The sequence below is a fragment of the Dufourea novaeangliae genome, unplaced genomic scaffold (genome assembly GCF_001272555.1).
Source record: "Dufourea novaeangliae isolate 0120121106 unplaced genomic scaffold, ASM127255v1 scaffold48, whole genome shotgun sequence".
Taxonomy (NCBI): Eukaryota; Metazoa; Arthropoda; class Insecta; order Hymenoptera; family Halictidae; genus Dufourea; species Dufourea novaeangliae.
The window spans coordinates 1,907,310-1,926,625 of NW_015373938.1; the positions used below are offsets into that span (position 1 = coordinate 1,907,310).

Below are 19,316 nucleotides of genomic sequence, written 5' to 3' on the forward strand. Positions count from 1 at the left end.
TGTAGTAAGTAATGCATTTATTATGCATATAGTAAACAGTATTCTACGTCTGGAAGAGACAATTTAAGAAGTAAGAGGTAAGAAGTAATAATTATAGAAGTAGGATTTCCATAAATGGTTTTTATACTATTTTCTATTTTTTAGAAAAAAGATATTTCTTACTAATTACTCAAAAGATAATTCTTTTGTTAACTTTCTTTAATACTTCTTAAATAGATGTCTATCAACATAATAAAATGAGTATGTAGATTAATAAATAGATGTTCATAAATTTGCATAATTTTAATTATTGTTAGAAATCCTTTCATTCTCGGAAATACTTCTATTTGGTCGATAAAGTACTTGGTCATCCTATTTAAATATTAGTAAAGTTATTAAACTACCATCACTGTTCATTTTGACTCGTTGCTTCTGCGCATTCCCGTTGCGCAGGGGTGTGGAAGCGGGGGAAGGGAAGCGTATTCCCCTCTCGTGGCGCCAATCTATTGGGTACATTGTATACAACAAGCAATACCCCCCATCAAGGGGGTAACAAAAATCGCCACTTACCCATTAGCGCATATAAATAAATAGTACTCAACAAGAAATAAATACATCCTCGCCGAAACTACGAACACGGCTCCGTCTATACAATAGCATCGCCTCCGTGCTGCTTCGCTAAAAACAACCATGTCGACCCTCGTACGTATACAACGTTTGTACGTATCACACGACCCGATGATTAAAAAAAAAGTTCCATCCCAATTAACGCATAAAATAAGACCTATGTATAATGAGACCCCACAGAAGGGGATAACATGGACGAAATAAAAACCTCTTCAAGGAAGCCACTCAGTGTCTGTTGCATATACTGGGTCATATTTACACATTCTCTACCTTTTCTTATTACATCCTCTCAAATTTAAATTGGTAACTGATCAAGTGGTATAGATGTCACTCGTTCAGGATAAAGTAACTGTATTCCTATGATTGTGTCTTCAAGATCTGTGGGTTTTAATATGGTATTGAAACGTCAAATACCACTTGGCGGCGCTGCTGTCAGTGGTTCAGCCTGCTAATAGAAGATGAGAAGATTGGACCTGACAACGAATGGGGCCATAAAGTAATGGAACCGTCGATAAGGTAGTAGCCTAAGTCACAGATACATCAGTGTACAATGCCTATCAATTATTCATGCTGTTGCTAGAATCGAGCCCCTAGCAGCTTCTGATTTCTATCGTGGTAGTAGCTAGGAACATAAACCTGGCAACGACATGAATCATCGAGAAGCCTCGTGTGTCAGGTTCAGGAGGTTTATATCCCACGTTCTTTCAAAGTGTAATCTTCAGACTTCCCATCAACAGATGGAGAAATGCAGTACCTATTTCAATGATGCCCAATGATTGAGGTTCTATTCCTTTCAGTGTTGCATCTTAAGTAGATCGAAGTGAGATGAGAGTAATGCTGAACTAATAGGGAAACTAACATTGGGAGAGTGGGAGAAACAATGGAGGAAGGTTGACAGCATTATCAGAGGTAAAGTGGCAGATCTATTAGTGGCTAAAAGAGACAGAGAAGTGAAACTAAGGGAGACAAAATGAGGAAATTGCTGTAGGCGGGATAGGGGAGTTACAGGAGGCAAAGAACAGAAACTTGGGGTGGCAAATTGATGGAACTAGAAGATAATTGACAGAAGTGGAATAAGAAAATTGATGGCGACAATAAATTCTGATCAAGTGAGGGAGCTAATAGACGTAAAATGAGGTGATTCAAGCAAGAAACCTTCAACTATACATTGGACAACATTCCAGTACCCGGCCTAAATGCAAATAAATACAAAGTAGCGGACTAACTAGCACTAGTAGCTCAGCTTTGTAGACACTAACAGAGCTTCCACGCTTCAGGACGAAAAAATGCACAATCACGTCCCACGCACCAGACACTGAGTACCTCGTAGAAAAAGGGTCACCAAGATTATCAGACGCCTAAAAAGCTGGGACAATGAACAACACAAAATCGAATCGTCGCTCCTCGCTGCGTGAACTTCTTCCAGCAAACGTTCGACCGACCAGGCAAAGCTAGACCGAGCAAAGGGGGCAACCAGTGGGGATGGGGGATGGGAATCTCCCCGATGATGATGATGACGCGGACAGATGTTGAACGTCTTAGGAGAGTGTCGTCGAGAAGATGATGATCAGCGGTCCCAGCGGGGTTAAGGCAGTATTGCTGTCCGGATTGGAACGATTTGACGACGAATTAGAACGTCGTTCCTTGTTCCCTGAGATCGGGCTAGCTTCCCAGAGACAACTAGAAGACAGTCACGGCCTTGTTGTGGTCAGCAAGCGAAGAGCGAGCTCGTTAGGTCAACAGTTGTGATTACTAGTGCCATTATTCACCTGTGTACCAGCCCCGGTCTCGTAGTCGGCCGCGCGGTGCTTCTCGTCGGTCGGGCAATGTCTACGATCCTTGAACAGGTTCGCCACGTAGATCGCCTACGAACAATTTCGAAATCACAAATCACCTTTGGTCTCGTGTGTTGCATTTTAAGGTATGATTGATGAATGATTTACGCGTTTGGTTCCCGATCGGAATCGCTTTTAGAGGTTATGTTGCGCCGATCAACGGAATTTTGTTGAATAGGAACTGGAACGATATTGATATTAAGAGGAATCACGGGCGTAGCCAGGTTATCGGTCGGGGGAGGGGGGACAAAATTTATTTTAAGGTAAATTTCATGATATTACTTCAAATGGATTCTCGATTTATGTTTACATACAAAATATTGGTTAATACAATGTAATATTTTCTCCTCTTGGAGGGAGGAACAGTTAAATTCAATTTTTTCCTGTAGGGTAGGGCAAAGGTTTTTTTCTCTCTAGGGGGAGGGGGGGCGCAAGTGGCCCTACCTGTACCCTCCCTTGGCTACACCCATGATATGAATATAAATGTGAAATATATATTAATAAAGATATTGTTTCTAATTAATTTATCACCAACCTAATAATTATCAGTTTTTTGAAGTAATGATAAATAATTATTGTTTATTATGATTTTACTATTGTTTAATACAGGGTGTCCCACTTAACATGAGCACCTTTAGTAACTGACTTGCTTTTGATTTGCAGAACTATTCTTTTAATAAATGCTCAAAGTTAGGTCCATTAATTCGATACATTTTTGCACTAATCTGTCTATCGTAGTTATTTAATTAATTGCATCTACTCTCATGCATTTGTGGATTTTTTGTACTCGAGGTCACATGAAGGTCACACTAGTATAGATCATTGAATTGGTCTCGATCTCAACTATTACGCCACACTGATAAAAACATGTAGTCTCAATTAAAAAAACATCGATCACCTTGAAGATTCTAAAAATATGACCTTGCGAACAATGTTTGCTTATCATACTATTTGCTCCTTCTAACCAAATAATACTTTCCCTCACATTCTTTTGTATCTTCAAAAACAAGTAAGATGTTGAAGATGTTCGTGTTAGGTGGGAACCCCTATATACGTTGGTAATTTTTCTATGTATAAGTAATTAAATTAAATATATTGCTTATAATTTAAATTAGATGTTATTTGAATAAAAAATAGTACATCGTTTGAAAATTTTAAATGTATATAAATTCTTTTGAATTGCCACGACTAAATAAAAATATGTAGAATTTAATAAAATAGCTCTTCAAAACATTACGAATAAATTCAGCAAATCATTTGTTTATACAATACACATTCTAAACTTTCTAGTTGATATTAAATTTCATTAAATATTTTATACAAAATTGATTTATTTGTTTACATTTGACTACTCGATTGATTCTATTTAAAGAAAAATTGATTTTTGAAAATTTCCAAATCTGACACCAGTGTCGTTTTATTTCGCTACACTGTTAACCAGAGACGACGGGGATCGTAAAAGCTCGGAGCTCGGATGCCTCGCCTATTTCATATTTATGATCGAGCGTGATTTATGATCGTACAATAGGAAAGTTAAGAAGAATAATGCTCACCATGACTAGCGCCACGACGATACCAAGGGTCGAACCGGCCAGCACGTCGCTCCAGTGATGTTTGTAATCGGAAACACGCGATAGAGCCGTATACCAGGCCATAAAGAGGCACACCAACTGGAGGAAGTGTTTCAGTAATTTGCTACCCTTCCATGTCATTCTCACCTGGAGGTACAGCTGAAAGAAGAAAAATAAAGCAAATTCTATATAATACTGTTCACTTGAACAGCCTAACTTTTTTTAAGTTAATAAGTTATTTTAGTTATTTAATAAAAGTTTTTATTTATTACTAACAAGGGAAGGCATGGAAGTGCCCCCCTCCGATTTTGATAAAACTTCGTATGTCTGTTAAGCAGTCAAAAATAAGGGATACGTATTTCTTTTTATCGTCTAAGACGTTACTTTAAGGGGTGAAACCACCCCTCGAAGTTTCGATCCGAAATTCTTTGATTTTAAACAAATTATATTTTGGACAATTTGTTAGCACCATATTATTTTACATAAAAAATCGCAAACTTCGTCTATTAGAAGTTTTCATGTATCCCTTCTGATTTTCGAAATAGTACTTTCGGGTCGAAACTTCGAGGGGTGGTTTCTCCCCTTAGAGTCGCGTCTCGGCCGATAAAAAAAATACGTATCTCTTATTTTTGATTATTTAATATCCATACGAAGTTTCATCAAACTCGGAGGTGAACACTTCAGTGCCTTTCCTTCTAAGTCAATTAATTTTTTTAATTTAAGTTTCTTGTTAATAAATTATATGTAATATTCCAGGCCGCGTGGGTCTCCTGTAACCCACCTAGTATATTCATTGTATTTGGTCACAAAATTACAAAAATTATTATTAATTTTGGTTCTTATTATAAACAAAGTATCAAATAGCCTGAACGGCAATTCCAGCGTAAGTCACCGGTGACTCACGAGGCACAGAACGTGTTAAAAGGAAGAATCCCATTTATCTGAAGAAACTGTTCGCGCACATGCCATTTCGAAAGTATAGAAATTATAGAAATCAGCAGAGAAAATCAAGAATAACAAAATTGCGGTGGAAGCTTTATTTCTGAATTATTAATTGTTGAATATACGAGTGAAAAACGTTTGACGCGAGAGCTACTTGAAAAAAGACTACTGCAGTATCTTGTACCGTCCGTATATCACCACTTCAACCAAGTGGGTTCTTTTTAAGTGGTTACGGCACTGCCTGCGCACGTGATTTAGTTGGCTGACGTGCGCCAGCAGTAGCCTAAGTAACCTTTCGCGTCGGACGTTTTTCACCCGTACCTTTAAGAATTAATAACTCGGAAACGAAGCGTCCAACGAAATTTTGCCATTCTTGATTTTCGTCTTATTCTCATGTGTAGAATCACCTCTACTAGCTTAAAGATATTAACTTGTGACTATGTATGTATATATACAGGGTGTTCCACAACTAATGGGAAAAAATTTAAGGGGTGATTCTTTGAGGCAAAATAAGACGAAAATCAAGAATAACGAAATTGCTAAACATGCTTCGTTTGTTAGTTATAAGCGTTTAAAAATTGATTCAAATCATAGCAATCCGCGCGCACGGAGTGTCAGCGGATCACGGCTCATCAGAGGCATACAGTCACTTTAAAGACTCAACGACGTGCAGGAAAAGTCGGTAGAACAGCTGTCTACTTACCCCGTAGAAGATATCGATAACTTGTGTCCGCGGTATTTGAGTCGAATCCATCTGTATCGCATTAACTCTGATTATTCGATAAAATTCGCAAGAAATGTAAATATCTTCTTACGAATATTATCGAGTAGAAAGGGTTAATGCCCACTCTAGTTGGGGGTTCTCAGGACAATTGTGATACGTGACAACTAGAGGGGGCATTAAGCCTCTCTAATCGATAATATTCGTAAGAAGATATTTACATTTCTTGCGAATTTTATCGAGTAATCAGAGTTAATGCGATACAGGTATATTCGACTCAAATACCGCGACACAAGTTATCGACATCTTCTACGGGGTAAGTAAACAGCTGTTCTACCGACTTTTCCTGCACGCCGTTGAGTCTTTAAAGTGACTGTACGCCCCTGATGAGCCGTGATCCGCTGACACTCTGTGCGCGCGGATTGCCATGATTTGGGTCCATTTTTAAACGCTTATAACTAACAAACAAAGCATTTTTCGCAATTTCGTTATTCTTGATTTTCGTCTTATTTTGCCTCAAAGAATCACCCCTTAAATTTCTTCCCACTAGTTGTCGAACACCCTGTATATATCTATTTATTCGTAGAAAATTGGATGATGAAAAAAGTATTTTTGAAGCGACATGAATAAAATATTTAAAAAATGAGCGTTTAAATAAAAAGTTATTTTGCAATAAATTGACTATCTTTCCAAAATCTATCTTATTCTATGAGAAAGAATGTGTGAATCAAGTTACAGAGCCATTAGATACTGTTATTAGATAAATAACAAGAGAGTTACGGTATTAGATAAGGAGAGATACTAGGTAAGTATTACGCAATATATGACTTACGACACTCGATGAGAAATGTAAAGAATATAAAAGATGAACACGTGTGAGTCAAGAAGGTATACATTTATCTATTTGCATTTATCTTATTTTGTACTTGTATTCGCACCTGTATTATCTAAATCAAATGCATTATTTGGTCTTTGAGGTTAGAACCAATAATATCTATCTACCTATAAGTTTTTGTCAAATTCAAATTACGTCTTCCTTCAACTTTTCTCTTGGCCTTTTTTCCATTTTATATTATACAGTATACAGGGTGTCCCATTTAAATGGACCCACTCGAATATCTCCAAAACTATTGACGATATTAAAAAATGTTAAGCAAAAAATGTTGAGTAACTTCCTTCTATGTGGACGCGTAGAGGTTATACGAAGGTCAATTTTTTTTTTTTTTTTTAATGGAATCGAATATTTGTAAGTATAATCAAGTAATGTATTAAAAAAATATACGATTCCGTTTAAAAAAACATAGTTGACCTTCATATGACCTCTGCGCGTCAACACAGAAAAGTTACTCACCTCAGAAAGTGTGTTCTCTGATACCATTTAACTTTTGTCCGAAACATTTCTGAACATCGTCAACAGTTTCGAAGATATTCGAGTGGGTCGATTTAACTTGGACACCCTATATATTTAAATGATATACATTGTACATGAATAACGCAGAGCAGTCCAAAAAATATGGCAACGAGCCCTGTAATTTGATCAACCAAAAACGACACTCGACACACGCAACAGTCTAATAAATAATTATTCGCGACGGATCGCCGTTTCTTCCCGCCAAGAAATTTTCAAAAATGAAAAACATAACCAAAAAGAATAAAAAGAATAAGGTACTCACCGCAAGGTAGACCATCGTGTAGGCAGAAAAGGACGAGTGTCCAGAGGGGAATGATAATCTGAAAACGATCAACGTTCATAAATCGTTACGGTGTCGAATAAATCCCATTCATCTACAGTGCAACAAAATTTCCGTTATATTATATTCGACGCGCACACGCGTCCCCGTAATGGGATCCTATTAATTTTATCAGAATTAATTCCGGGGCGTGTTCCCGGTGCCGATTACAATCGGTGGACGTGTATGTACCCCGGAGCGTGGATCGTAAAGATCCATCGAGGGGGGGGGGGAAGCCTTCGATCATAGCCAGAAATATAAAAAGAAAAACAAGAGAGAAACGGAGGAAGGAAAAAGGAAGAGGTTAAGTGGACCCGTGGACTTCTATCTGTGAGAGTAATTGGGCATCAAAGAAGCTGCTTTAATCGGATATTATCTGCCCCCCCCCCACCACCTCCCTCATGTGTTTCCTTCTTTTTCTTCGTTTTAAGCGTGTCTTCTTCGGGGAAGTAGCCGTCGGAACGTATTATTTAATCTTAATTGTGTTTACTTTGAGTAACGGTCGAGGGCAACAGTCGGTGGAATAGGATTTCTTAGTATTATAGGACTTTGGATGTTTGTGCAGTGGTAAAAATATGCTATGTTTTAATATTGATGATTTAGGGAGGGGATGTTTGTTGCTAGTCGAATCTTATGAAGGTTGATTTATAAGCAATAGAAAGACACATATATTAATCCTTGGTTGTCAAACTCTTTTTTTCGAACATATGGAATTTTGTTAAAAATATTATTTTTTTTATACAAAATTAATTACCTACTTAAAATATTATTTTATTTGAACAGTTTACCATATGTTATTTAAAATCGTATTTGTTATTTAAGACATTATTCAGTAGCTAATATTTATGAAAAATTAATTATCTCTTTAAGATATTATTTTATTTAAACGATTTACCATTTAATACTTAAGATATTATTTGTTATTTAAGATGTTATTCATTATCTAATTTTATTGAAAATATTGCTTTTTATTCAAAATCAATTACCTATTTAAAATACTATTTTATTTGAATCATTTATAATATATTCTTTAATACATTATTTATTATTTAAGATATCTATTATTTAACACAAAATCTACCACAACTCGTCAGATGACCGGTTTTGCCGTTCAAATTCCTACCTTTCTGAAGGCTTTGGTACGTACAGTGTTAATTTTATTTAAAATATCAATCTTTATTACGTAGCATTTATCAAAAATAAATTATCTAGTTAAAATCCGTTTACCATTTGTATTTAAAATATTATTCATTCGTTAACTTCATTTAAGATACTATTTTTGATTAAATATTACAATTTATTAAAAATAGCATTAGATATATCGTTTTTTTTTTTAATTTACCCAACTACGATCATTCCAAATAAAGGTCCGTCGATCCCTTTCTGTCCATCGATCATCCATCATCCCGTGGTTTCACGATGCGCAACGGAATTTCGTCGATTTTTTGCCGGGAGAGTACCTCGAGCCGGTTTCAACGGATACGAGCAAAAAAAAAGGGCCGTCGGTAGCAGCAAATGACAATGAGGGAAGGTCTGCGCGCTGCACAGTGGCGATTCGCATGAACGGGATTCGATCCGAATCAAAACGGTTCCCCCCTGCCCCTCCCTGTTGCAATGGAAACATTATTACACGGCCGGACTGCCGCCGCCGTGAACACACCCATAGTCATTGTCACTGTTGGCTACAATGGGCACCATATTAACGATTCGCGCGTTCGCATTTTTCCACCCTGGGTTCATTCAGACGCCGCCCAGTTAGGATACCTTCTCCAGGACGCGCTCTAGGTAGACATTCTTCTTAAGGGGTCATGCTCAGTCAGAAATTTTCAAAAAATCGATTGTTCCCTTTCTACATTTTCTTTAAGTACAATATCTCGAGAATATTCTGTGCAAGTTTCAAGGTAATCCAATTAAAAATGACAGAGTTACAGGCGTTAAAAAATAAACATTTTATACTTGACTTGAAACTTTAAACGCGTTTTTCTTAAAACTACATTTTTCAAATCGGTGATAAATATTTCTCGAGAACTACTGTGTCGATTTATATGAAACCTTTTGCGCCTTATTTCAAATCAGAAAACCTTGTTCTTGAACGAAGGATTTTTTTTTCGTTCCATACTTTTCCTTTTTAATTGGCCAAAAACGAGTGATTTTTAGGTGAAAATCGCACTTTTTCAGGAAAATATCCGCCATCTCGTTTCTAATCAATATTTCGAAAAACCCCACATTCAAGGACAAGATTGGTTCTTCCATTACATAAATCTTTCTGAATTTTTTATTTCAGATGAACTGTTACGCAGTTACAGTGATCACAGCAGACCACTTTTTGTGAAGATACATCCGGGAGAACGCTCCCCATTTATTTACTAATAAATATTTTTAAATGAAAAAATTACCTTATAATCTAAAAACTGCAATCTTTGAAATACAAACACATTTTTTGAAAAAGGTCTTATAGTTTTTGAGAAAAAATTCCCAAAGAACACTCTTTTTTCGGCCTCCTGACTGAGCATGACCCCTTAAGGGGTTATACCTACCTATAAATTTTGAAATAATTGATTTTTGGGTTCAATATGTTCTTACAGTACATCATTTTAGAAATATTGTGTGAAAGTTTGATGTCGATCCGACAAAAATTGGCGGAGTTATGCCCGTTTAAAGTATACGGCCTTGGAAGTTTCGGAGCAGATATAAAGTGGTAGAATCCCTTTCTAGGGGTGTGTGAGTCATGAATACTGTGCTCCAATGCAATTTATGGTTGTGTTAGTAAATACACAAAGGTATATGAAGCCGTAATACTAAGAATAACTATATATATAACAAATTTGCATTGATTCGGTTGTAAACCTGACTTGAATCTTATACGTGTTTTTCTCAAAACCACATTTTCAAAATCGGTGACTAAAATATCTCGAGAACCGCTGCACCGAACTGATTCAGCTTTGGTGGACTCATTCTATACATAAAAATCTAGCGCCTGATCGTGGCTTTTGGTATTTCATTGCGTAGTTTTTATTTTATAGATTAAAAATGAACGATTTTTTTGGGCAAAAATCGATAGTTCGATTTTGAACAGCCGCCATTTTGTCGTAAATTAACTTTTCAGGATAATGAACGATCGTGCACTAGACAATTTAATATATTAACTAAATATGGTCGGATTTTTTATTTTAGATAAACGAACTCGAAATTACAGTGGTCACCGCAAAACGTCTAAAATAAAAACGCCGCCAGGAGATCGTTGATATTTCCCCTATTTATTAATATTTTGCATTGAAGAAATTAGTATAAGCACTTTAAAATGTACACTTTCGAATACAATGACATATGTTTAAAAAAAGTTTATTGATCGTTTGGTCTTTGCTGGGCTTTCGTCGATTTGGGATCGCGTGTGACAATGTCTGTTGAGCTTTGAGAGCTATTATTACGATTTATTTTTGTGGAAAGGGTCCTGCCCATTGATAGGACCCAGTGGGGCCTCCTACCAATTGTTGGGTACATAGTGCAGCAGCCATCTTTGTTTACGTTGTATGAAATAAGAGAAATATTTAGATCGGTTTAGGGCTTGGTTGTTAAAGCAGTTACCCAGTGATCGAAAGATCTTGGGTTTGATTCTAAGTCCTTTGTCTCCTATAGTGAAGAGCTGAGGATCGCTCAGTACCAAGGAAGTACATAATGTCATTGGTAGAATTCGATAGCTATCATTGTTTACGTTATGTGAATGAAGAGAAAGATTTAGATCGATTTGGTGGCTCTGATGTTAAAGCAGTTACCCAATAATCGAAAGGTCCTGAGTTAAACTGAGGTCCTTTGTCTCCTATACTGAATAGCTGAAGAACGCTCAGTACCAAGGAAGTACATAATATCATTGGTAGAATTCAGCAGCCACAATTGTTTACCTCATACGAATTAAGAAAAAAATCGACATTGCCACGATAGCTTTGTTACTAAAATAGTGTCTTAGTAATCAAAAGATCCTGAGTTAAATTGCAGATATACTTTGTCCCCAATAGTGATCAGTTGAAAATCGCTCAATACCAATAAAGTACATAGTGTAATTGCTAGAATTCAACAGTAATGTTTGTTTACGTTATATGAATTAAGAACCGAATTGACATTGATATAGTGGCATTGCTACTAAAGCAGTCTTTCAGTAACCAAGAGGTTTTAGGTTTGACTGTAGGTCCGTTGTCTTCTATAATAGACAGCTAAAGATCGCTCACTACCTATAAAATACATAATATTGTAAATCCTCGATGAGTGTTCGGTAGCTCCTCGGTACTGAACATGAAATATTTCATAAACTAATGGCCATATGCAGCTGAAACAAATATCATTAGCTTCAGAATTTCCAGCTCTATCACTGTGCTAAACCTTATTAAAAAGTCTGCATTACACCTGGGGACCTCTGCTTATCAGTGCCGAGGAGCCTTTGAACACTTATCGAGGATTTACTGTATAACTGGTACAATTAGCAGCCATCTTTACATTGCCAAGGTCCAGTTAGCTTAATAGTCAAAGGAATGACCCAACACAGCAATAGGTCCTGATCAGGCTGATTGCTTTTTCTCTTACAGTAAGAGATTCGATAAGGGCTCACTACTGATTATTTCCTTTATCTGCATGCACTACCAAGGTTTATTAAATGAAGCAATGATACGATTTCTGACAAGCATAATCTAGTACCGATCCAAAGGATTCACGGAACTCGTAATTGTAAGATCTACAGAAGAAGACGAACACCGGAAGATCGGTGAATGCTGCGTCCCCTCTTCGACCGAGCAGACACCGGGGAGGGTGGGTGAAGCATGAATGAATTCTCTGTGAGCTTTTATCGTCGATTCCTGAAATCTTTCTATACACAAAACTGTCCCTACAAACGTAACAGCGGACGACCCCGTGATACGCTCGAGTGCTCGTACACTATCGTCCAAAAATACGGGAGTTAATATCAATCTTCGTGGTATTAATATTTTTCATTTAGTTGAAATTATCGAGTTTTGTTTTTGTGTATCTTACTTAGTTTGCATCAAGCTGCATTTAATTAAAGCAACAATCTAGAACGCAATAGACACTAATCTGTGTGGGGATATTTCATTTGTATGGAAATTTTGAAATGCTTCCTGGATAGAAATCCTCCATTTTGGCATTAAAATAGGGACACAAATGTCTGAGTAATGAAAGTGTGTGAATAATAGAGTACTCAAAGGATCACTGTATACTTAAAAATTCTCTAATTAATTATTACACTAAACTGATGATCACAATTGCACATGTATTGTACTATTGGATATTCGTTATGTGTACACTCCCATACATAAGTATTAGGACACTTATCGCATATGAAGGAAACGCAAAAAAAGATGTGAAATAAATTATTTAGGAGATACTGAAGCTCGATGAATAAAACTTCTGATGATATAAAGTGGTACAAGTGTCACAAATATACAGGGTGTTCCTGGAAAAGGTGATCTCCTTGAAGGACATACCAGTTGCGAGCACTATGGGAATCACTGCTTCATATTCTTAATCTGTTTTACATTTTTTTCATCTCTATTGATGAATAATTTACTCAAGTCTTTTTAGCTTGGAGAAGTATTATCCTATACTTCCATACCGATCAGTCCCAGATTGCACATAACGCCTTGAAGAATCCCATTTTACGGCTGTTTTAGGTCTTACAAGGGAAGGCACGGAAGTGTACCCCTCAGATTTCTGTGAAACTTCGTATGTCTGTTAAGCAGTCAAAAATAAGGGATACGTATTTTTTTTTATCGGCTGAGACGCGACTTTAAGGGGTGAAACCACCCCTCGCAGTTTCGATCCGAAATTTTTTTGTTATAAACAAACCATATTTTGGACAATTTGTTAGCACCATATTATTCTACATAAACAAACCACAAACCTCGTCCATTAGAAGTTTTCATGTATGTCCTCTGGTTTTCGAGACACTACTTTCGGGTCGAAACTTCGAGGCGTGGTTTCACCCCTTAAAGTCCCGTCTCAGCCGATAAAAAAAATACGTATCCCTTATTTTTGACTGCTTAACAGACATACGAAGTTTCATCAAAATCGGAGGGGGACACTTCCGTGCCTTCCCTTGTGAGACATCTTTAAGCCGTCTGCAAGGCGTCATGTGCTACCTGGGTGAGATCCCCAAATTGTGAGCAGTATGGAAGACATCGGTTTATGTTCTATCTCTGTGATTTGGATTTGTTCGCATTTATTGATGAATATTTTGTTCAACCTTTCCCTTGTTGAAGCAGTATTTTATGCATCTATACCAATCACTTAGCTCCTCAAATTGTGAGCAGTATGGGAATCGCTAGTTTGTGTCCAATTTTCTGTGCCCCGTATTTGTTCACGTCTATTTATGAATAAAAATAAGTATATTCACCTGATCTCCTTCAAAAGATTCGCAGAGAGACTTGCCGAACAGGTATAGCCTTCAATATATCGATGATGATTTTGGATTAGGCTACAATTAATATTAGGCACGCAGAGGGTCATAAAGTGGGGTCTCAGACGGCCAATCGTATATTTTCCGACATCTGTGATAAAGACTGTCGTGGCTGCACCGAAACCGAATATTCCGATCTGAAATATAAAGGACATTAACAATTAGCTTTTTAATTATAATTACTTGTACTCACGAATAATACTTGTATGTAAAAATATTTGTTTAACAACAGCTTTCTATAATGGATATAAACAACCAAAAAGGAAACTTCTGGTCTAGATGTTTAATCTTTTAACTTCTTGTGCTGTCCCCACTAAAGTTTTTATTTTTTTTTTTATTATTATCGCATCAACATATTTTTTATTATTTAGTAAACTTTTTGTACTTGCATTAATATATATTATATAACTCAACTATTATTCCTCATTGTATAAACAAACAAAAATACTAGGTCAAGATAATAAGTTTTTTCCCATCTAAAAACAGCAGAAACGAGCTCGCGTCGAATCCCATTTTCATTTACTGAAAACTCCCAAAGTGAAATTATAAACTGGACAACAGTTAACTTTTTTTCAATGGAAGGACAAATATTTATGAGTTATAGTGTACTTCTACCCTTTCTATTTGCGCATGCGCCTTGGAAGTCTCATTAAAGGTATATTATTATATTACCCTATACCTTTTTGTATGCATTCCATATCCAAGGGAGAATATTGTATCCAAACAATAGTTTTGAGGACTCCCCAGTGCAGTTCCTTGCGTGTAGAAATTCGCACAATATCATCTGCAACAAAATTGAAAGAAATTCATTAAATTAAAAGTTTCACAACTTATTTGCATAAATATTCGAAGGTATTTTAAAAAATAAAGCAATTTTCAGGCAATAACTTTTTTCTCTTACTTAGTTCTTGTGTTTCCTCAATATAACGCACTATTTACCATGAGAAGCATGTGGTCCATAGGAAGCACCAGATATGATGGTAAATTAATCAAGCAAATTTGAAGTCACTTGGCGTTACAATTCTATGTAGCCATTTATTATTATTATTTAGTATGATAATTATTATGTCATTACGTTAATTCACTATGTTATTACTAATTTAGGACCTCCAACTACACTCATTGATCATAAGTAGATTGCGGATTTTATGCATTTATAGCCTATAGGGTTCTGTGAAATATAATAAAAAACAAAACTTTCATCGGATACAACGAGTTTTCTATTTTATTCTGAACCCAATAAGATACTTAAGAGGGAAAATAAATTTCTACGATTGTTCCTGTCTTTATAAATTACTGTAGAGACTTTCATTTTGCATAAAAATCCGCAGTCTAATCATAAGTAACACATTGTTGAACTCGTCTCAGCAAACCCTATAATATCATAAATAAAAAAATTCAGCATTCCATTAAAAAAAAAAGTAACTTGACCTTGAAATATCCCCCACCACTCTATCTACAAAAAAATTATATGTCCCCCTCCATACCAAACAACTTTTATTGGAACTTTATTTTTCTATTATCAGTTCCTTCCTATTTAGATATTCCATATAGTTCGCTGAAAACAGACACCCTATACATACACGCTATAAGGGTCTATATGACAGAAAGGGATAAGATCAACTTAAATTTCCCAGAGGAACTACCAAATAAAATTCCTTAAAAAAAGAAAAAACAGACACGAAGAGGTCAAGAAACTGAGAAGACCCTCGTGGGAGTGAACCTCCATCTTCACCCGATGTGTCCCGGGGGATACCCATAATCGTGATGTGATTAATTCCCCGTGTCCTCGGAGGCGTTTACCGCTCCAAGGATCACTGAAAAAGGTGCTGGTCTCATCGTAATCCGAGATTAAAAATAGTCTAGAGAAAAACCGACGACTCGAAAAATTCTCTCTCGAAAGAGAAGGAGAGAGCCATCCAAAGTGGTAATCTCTACTCTCTAGGTTTCCAGCAATCTGTCACGCCCCCCCCCCCTTCTAACAAAAGTGGGTTAACCGGTCAGATCCCAGATAAAGGCCGCCAGGTGATACAACTGACAAGGCACCGGTGAATGAAATACAACGTCAGGTCCAGTCGTTTTTACCTGTTCCATGGGACGTTCTATCCTTTCTTCATGAAGATCGAAGCCAGAGGACGATGAACGACCGGGGCCAGAGTCGTGTATATATCTCGGAACAATTCATTTATTTCTGCCGCTGGTCACGACGCGGTAGGTAGGGACATTTTATACTCCTCGCCTGGGATTTTATTGTTCCGTGGAGTTTTCGAAGGAATTTCATGGTTGGGGGAGATAGAGGTATGAACCTGGGCTGTAAGACGATCAGATAAGTCGAGTTTGATCCTAGTATTATTGTTAGGGTCACTTTTGACTCGGACCTGTACCCTAACCCTTTGCTACCCAATGTGGTCCTGGTCTACAATGTAATAAATTTACTGGTTTCGTTTTATCTATCTCATTTTTTGTATAAAGAAATATATCCACAAAGAAAAGACAGGTGACTGTCGTATAATAATACGATAGCCATGCCGTACTCAATTGTACGCGTACCTGCCCAACCTACAAATTGGATTTTCTCGAAAACAAAGCCTTGTACGAAAAAACTTTATATGAAAATTTTGTCTTATTCTTTCATGTAGAATTAAAATCATCACTTTCCGGTTATACTGTGATTTCCGACCCACCCGATCCACCGTGATTAAAATCGATGACCCCACAGCTGTGACCTCTCCTTGTTAATATTTTAATCCAAAATATTATTGTCCTTAATTCTTGAAATAACGTTAAAACAGTTGTGAACATTTAATTTTTCGATCTGTCCCACTGTGACACGGCGTGAATGGTAAGTCATTATTAATAGGCCCCTGCAACGAACGTGTAGGGTTGTATTTACATATGATGAAGTTGTAAAACGTTACAAGGCAAATAACTAGTGGACTGTTAAAATGTGTTGTGTATAAATAGTTCAGTGAAAACGCATTTGTTGATAGAATGGACAATAACAGAGAAGATAATCATCAGAGGCACACGATATGAACATAACGTCAAGCTATGCATACATTCTATTCAGGTGAGGCTGACAGCACGTTCTAACAATATACAGTCATTGTGAAAAGATTAAACGTTGAGTCTATTTCGACATAGGATTAATGTTACAGGTTATTTTGAGTTACACTTATGTGATTTGCTCAGCTATGTGTAATGCTATTACTAGCAAAGGTTGTTCAATAAAATGGATTAGCATTGGATATAGACATGTTAAAATAGTTTTTGTTAACTGAAATACATTTAAAATACTATAATCATTAAATATCTATTCCCAGACAGCACATGACGCCTTGAAGACAGCTTAAAGACGCCTTAGACCTAAAATAGCCGTAAAATAAGCGTCTTTAAGGCGTCATGTGTTATCTGGGTTATGTCTTGCTTGAGAAATTCCAGGGGAAAAAATTGTTTCCCAGAGAAGAGCTAAAATTGCTATGAAGCTGTACTAGGTTTTAGGTTATGTTCTAACGAGACTTCAAGATTTTCGTAATTTTTTAAACGGAGTGGTATACTCTTTGTTCCTCCAAGAAATGAGAGAGAAAAAAATCTGTTTTTTAGGTTAGACCTAGAAATCTATCCTTGGCAAGATTGTTGTCACTTTTTAAATGGAATAGCATACTTTGTATTTACCCAAAAAATGAAGGATAAAACAAACTGTTTTCTAGGTTAGATGTTCACAGATTTCCAAAATGTCGACATTTCTTCAACTGAAGTGGTAGATTTTCTATTGAGGTCAATTTTGCATGAAAATGACCCTTAATTCTATGTGTCGATCATTTCACCCTATTGAGTTATTTGACTACTTGCTATGTTACACTGACAAAGAATATTCACTCAAATAGGATTTCGCATGAAATACCAGAAATACATCTAAAAAGACTACCAACATTGAATATCATACGTTTTTCTACAGTTTTTACATAGAATCTTAGTGATGTTCCGTAATTCCATATGGGATCCCTGTTTGACAAAAAAAAGGCTCGTTAACCCTAAATTCCACTTATACCCTCTAGCTCCCAATCGATTTAATGACCATGCTCTCTTTCAGCCAGTATACTTCTTTTTTTGTCCACGTGTGTATTACAAGTAAACAGATCTCGAATGTAACAATCAGGCACAATCGGTTCTTGTAGCTCTTAATACAATTGAGTGTCACTCGGTTGACCCAGCGAAAGAGTACCGTAGGCACTTGAAATAATAAGCAGGCCCTTGTTAGCGACGATCCCTCTTCCCCAGCACGATCCGTTCACGGGAATTCCGTCCTGTGAGTTGTTTGCCCTTTTCATCGTGGGCACACGAATTTTCTACCTGCATCACGGGGAATCTGAGAAGGGTTCACAGCCGGCGCACCCCTCAGGCGTCCTTCTACAGGGCGTTCCATAAATACAGAAATCCCTTAAAAAAGATCGAATGATAGAGGATCTGGATGACCGATCTTAACACCACTTTATTTTCTGAGGATACTTAACACATTCAGAATAATAAATTAAACATCTTCTCAGTGAATATGCAGTGTTATTAAGTGTTAACTGTCCGTATCCGAATACCCTAATGATCGAACCTTCTACTACTTAAAATCCAACATAATATTTATGTTTGTCCAAAAATTAATATTACAACAATCCTGTTATCCTAATATAAATATTTAAACGAACTTCTTTTTTATTAACGTTTAAACAAAAGGTCGAATGATAGGGGATCTGGATGAACGATCTTAGCACCGATTCATTTTCTGAGGATTTTCAACACATTCGGAATAACAAACTAAATATCTTTTTGGTGAATAGTGCTATTTAGGTCTGCGACAAATAATCCAAAGAAATACAGTATAACCTCTCGTATCCGAATACCCTAATGATCAAACCTTCTACTATCCGAACGTTCTGTTATCCGAACATAAATATTTCAACGAACTATTTAAATAAATAAAGTTCAATATCATAAAAGTGATTGTTCTGTTATCTGAAAATTCCTTTATTCGAACACTTGTATCACTATATTAGTTCGGATAAGGGAGGCTCTGTTCTATTATAAATTTTTTTTTCGACAAATGGGCAAGTTTTTCGTAGTATTTATTTTTGTAAACGAAAGATTGTGCCCTCTACGTTACACCTACTTATCAACTGAATTTTCTAACACAATTTTTGCAACAATCCAACACTAATTAACTGCGTTCATTCATAGAACTTAGGAATCAAATATAACGTAGCTTCCAAAAATATTAATCCACTAACTGCATTTTTCCACTACAGTTGACTTTATCACTTTAGTGACAATATCTGGAACAATTTCCTGACGATCGGTAGTGCGAAACTTCTTCAAATGACATCCAAGCATTAGAAAAACGGTGTTACTATGACTTCGTTATTTATCGTGACCAAACACATTTATAAACAAAAATTCCTT

General features: G+C 36.4%; 1 protein-coding gene across 1 annotated transcript in view; it reads right to left on the bottom strand.

Annotated features, from left to right (window-relative positions):
• LOC107185543 (putative phosphatidate phosphatase) overlaps positions 1–19,316 on the bottom strand; it is a 73,345-nt gene that overhangs the window by 11,989 nt on the left and 42,040 nt on the right. The window contains exons 3-7 of the mRNA XM_015573244.1: positions 14,545–14,649; positions 13,803–14,002; positions 7,349–7,406; positions 3,995–4,171; positions 2,376–2,471 (exon numbers count right to left, since the gene is read on the bottom strand). Of these exons, the coding sequence (XP_015428730.1) occupies positions 2,376–2,471; positions 3,995–4,171; positions 7,349–7,406; positions 13,803–14,002; positions 14,545–14,649 (636 nt within the window). The remainder of the gene's footprint in view (positions 1–2,375; positions 2,472–3,994; positions 4,172–7,348; positions 7,407–13,802; positions 14,003–14,544; positions 14,650–19,316) is intronic.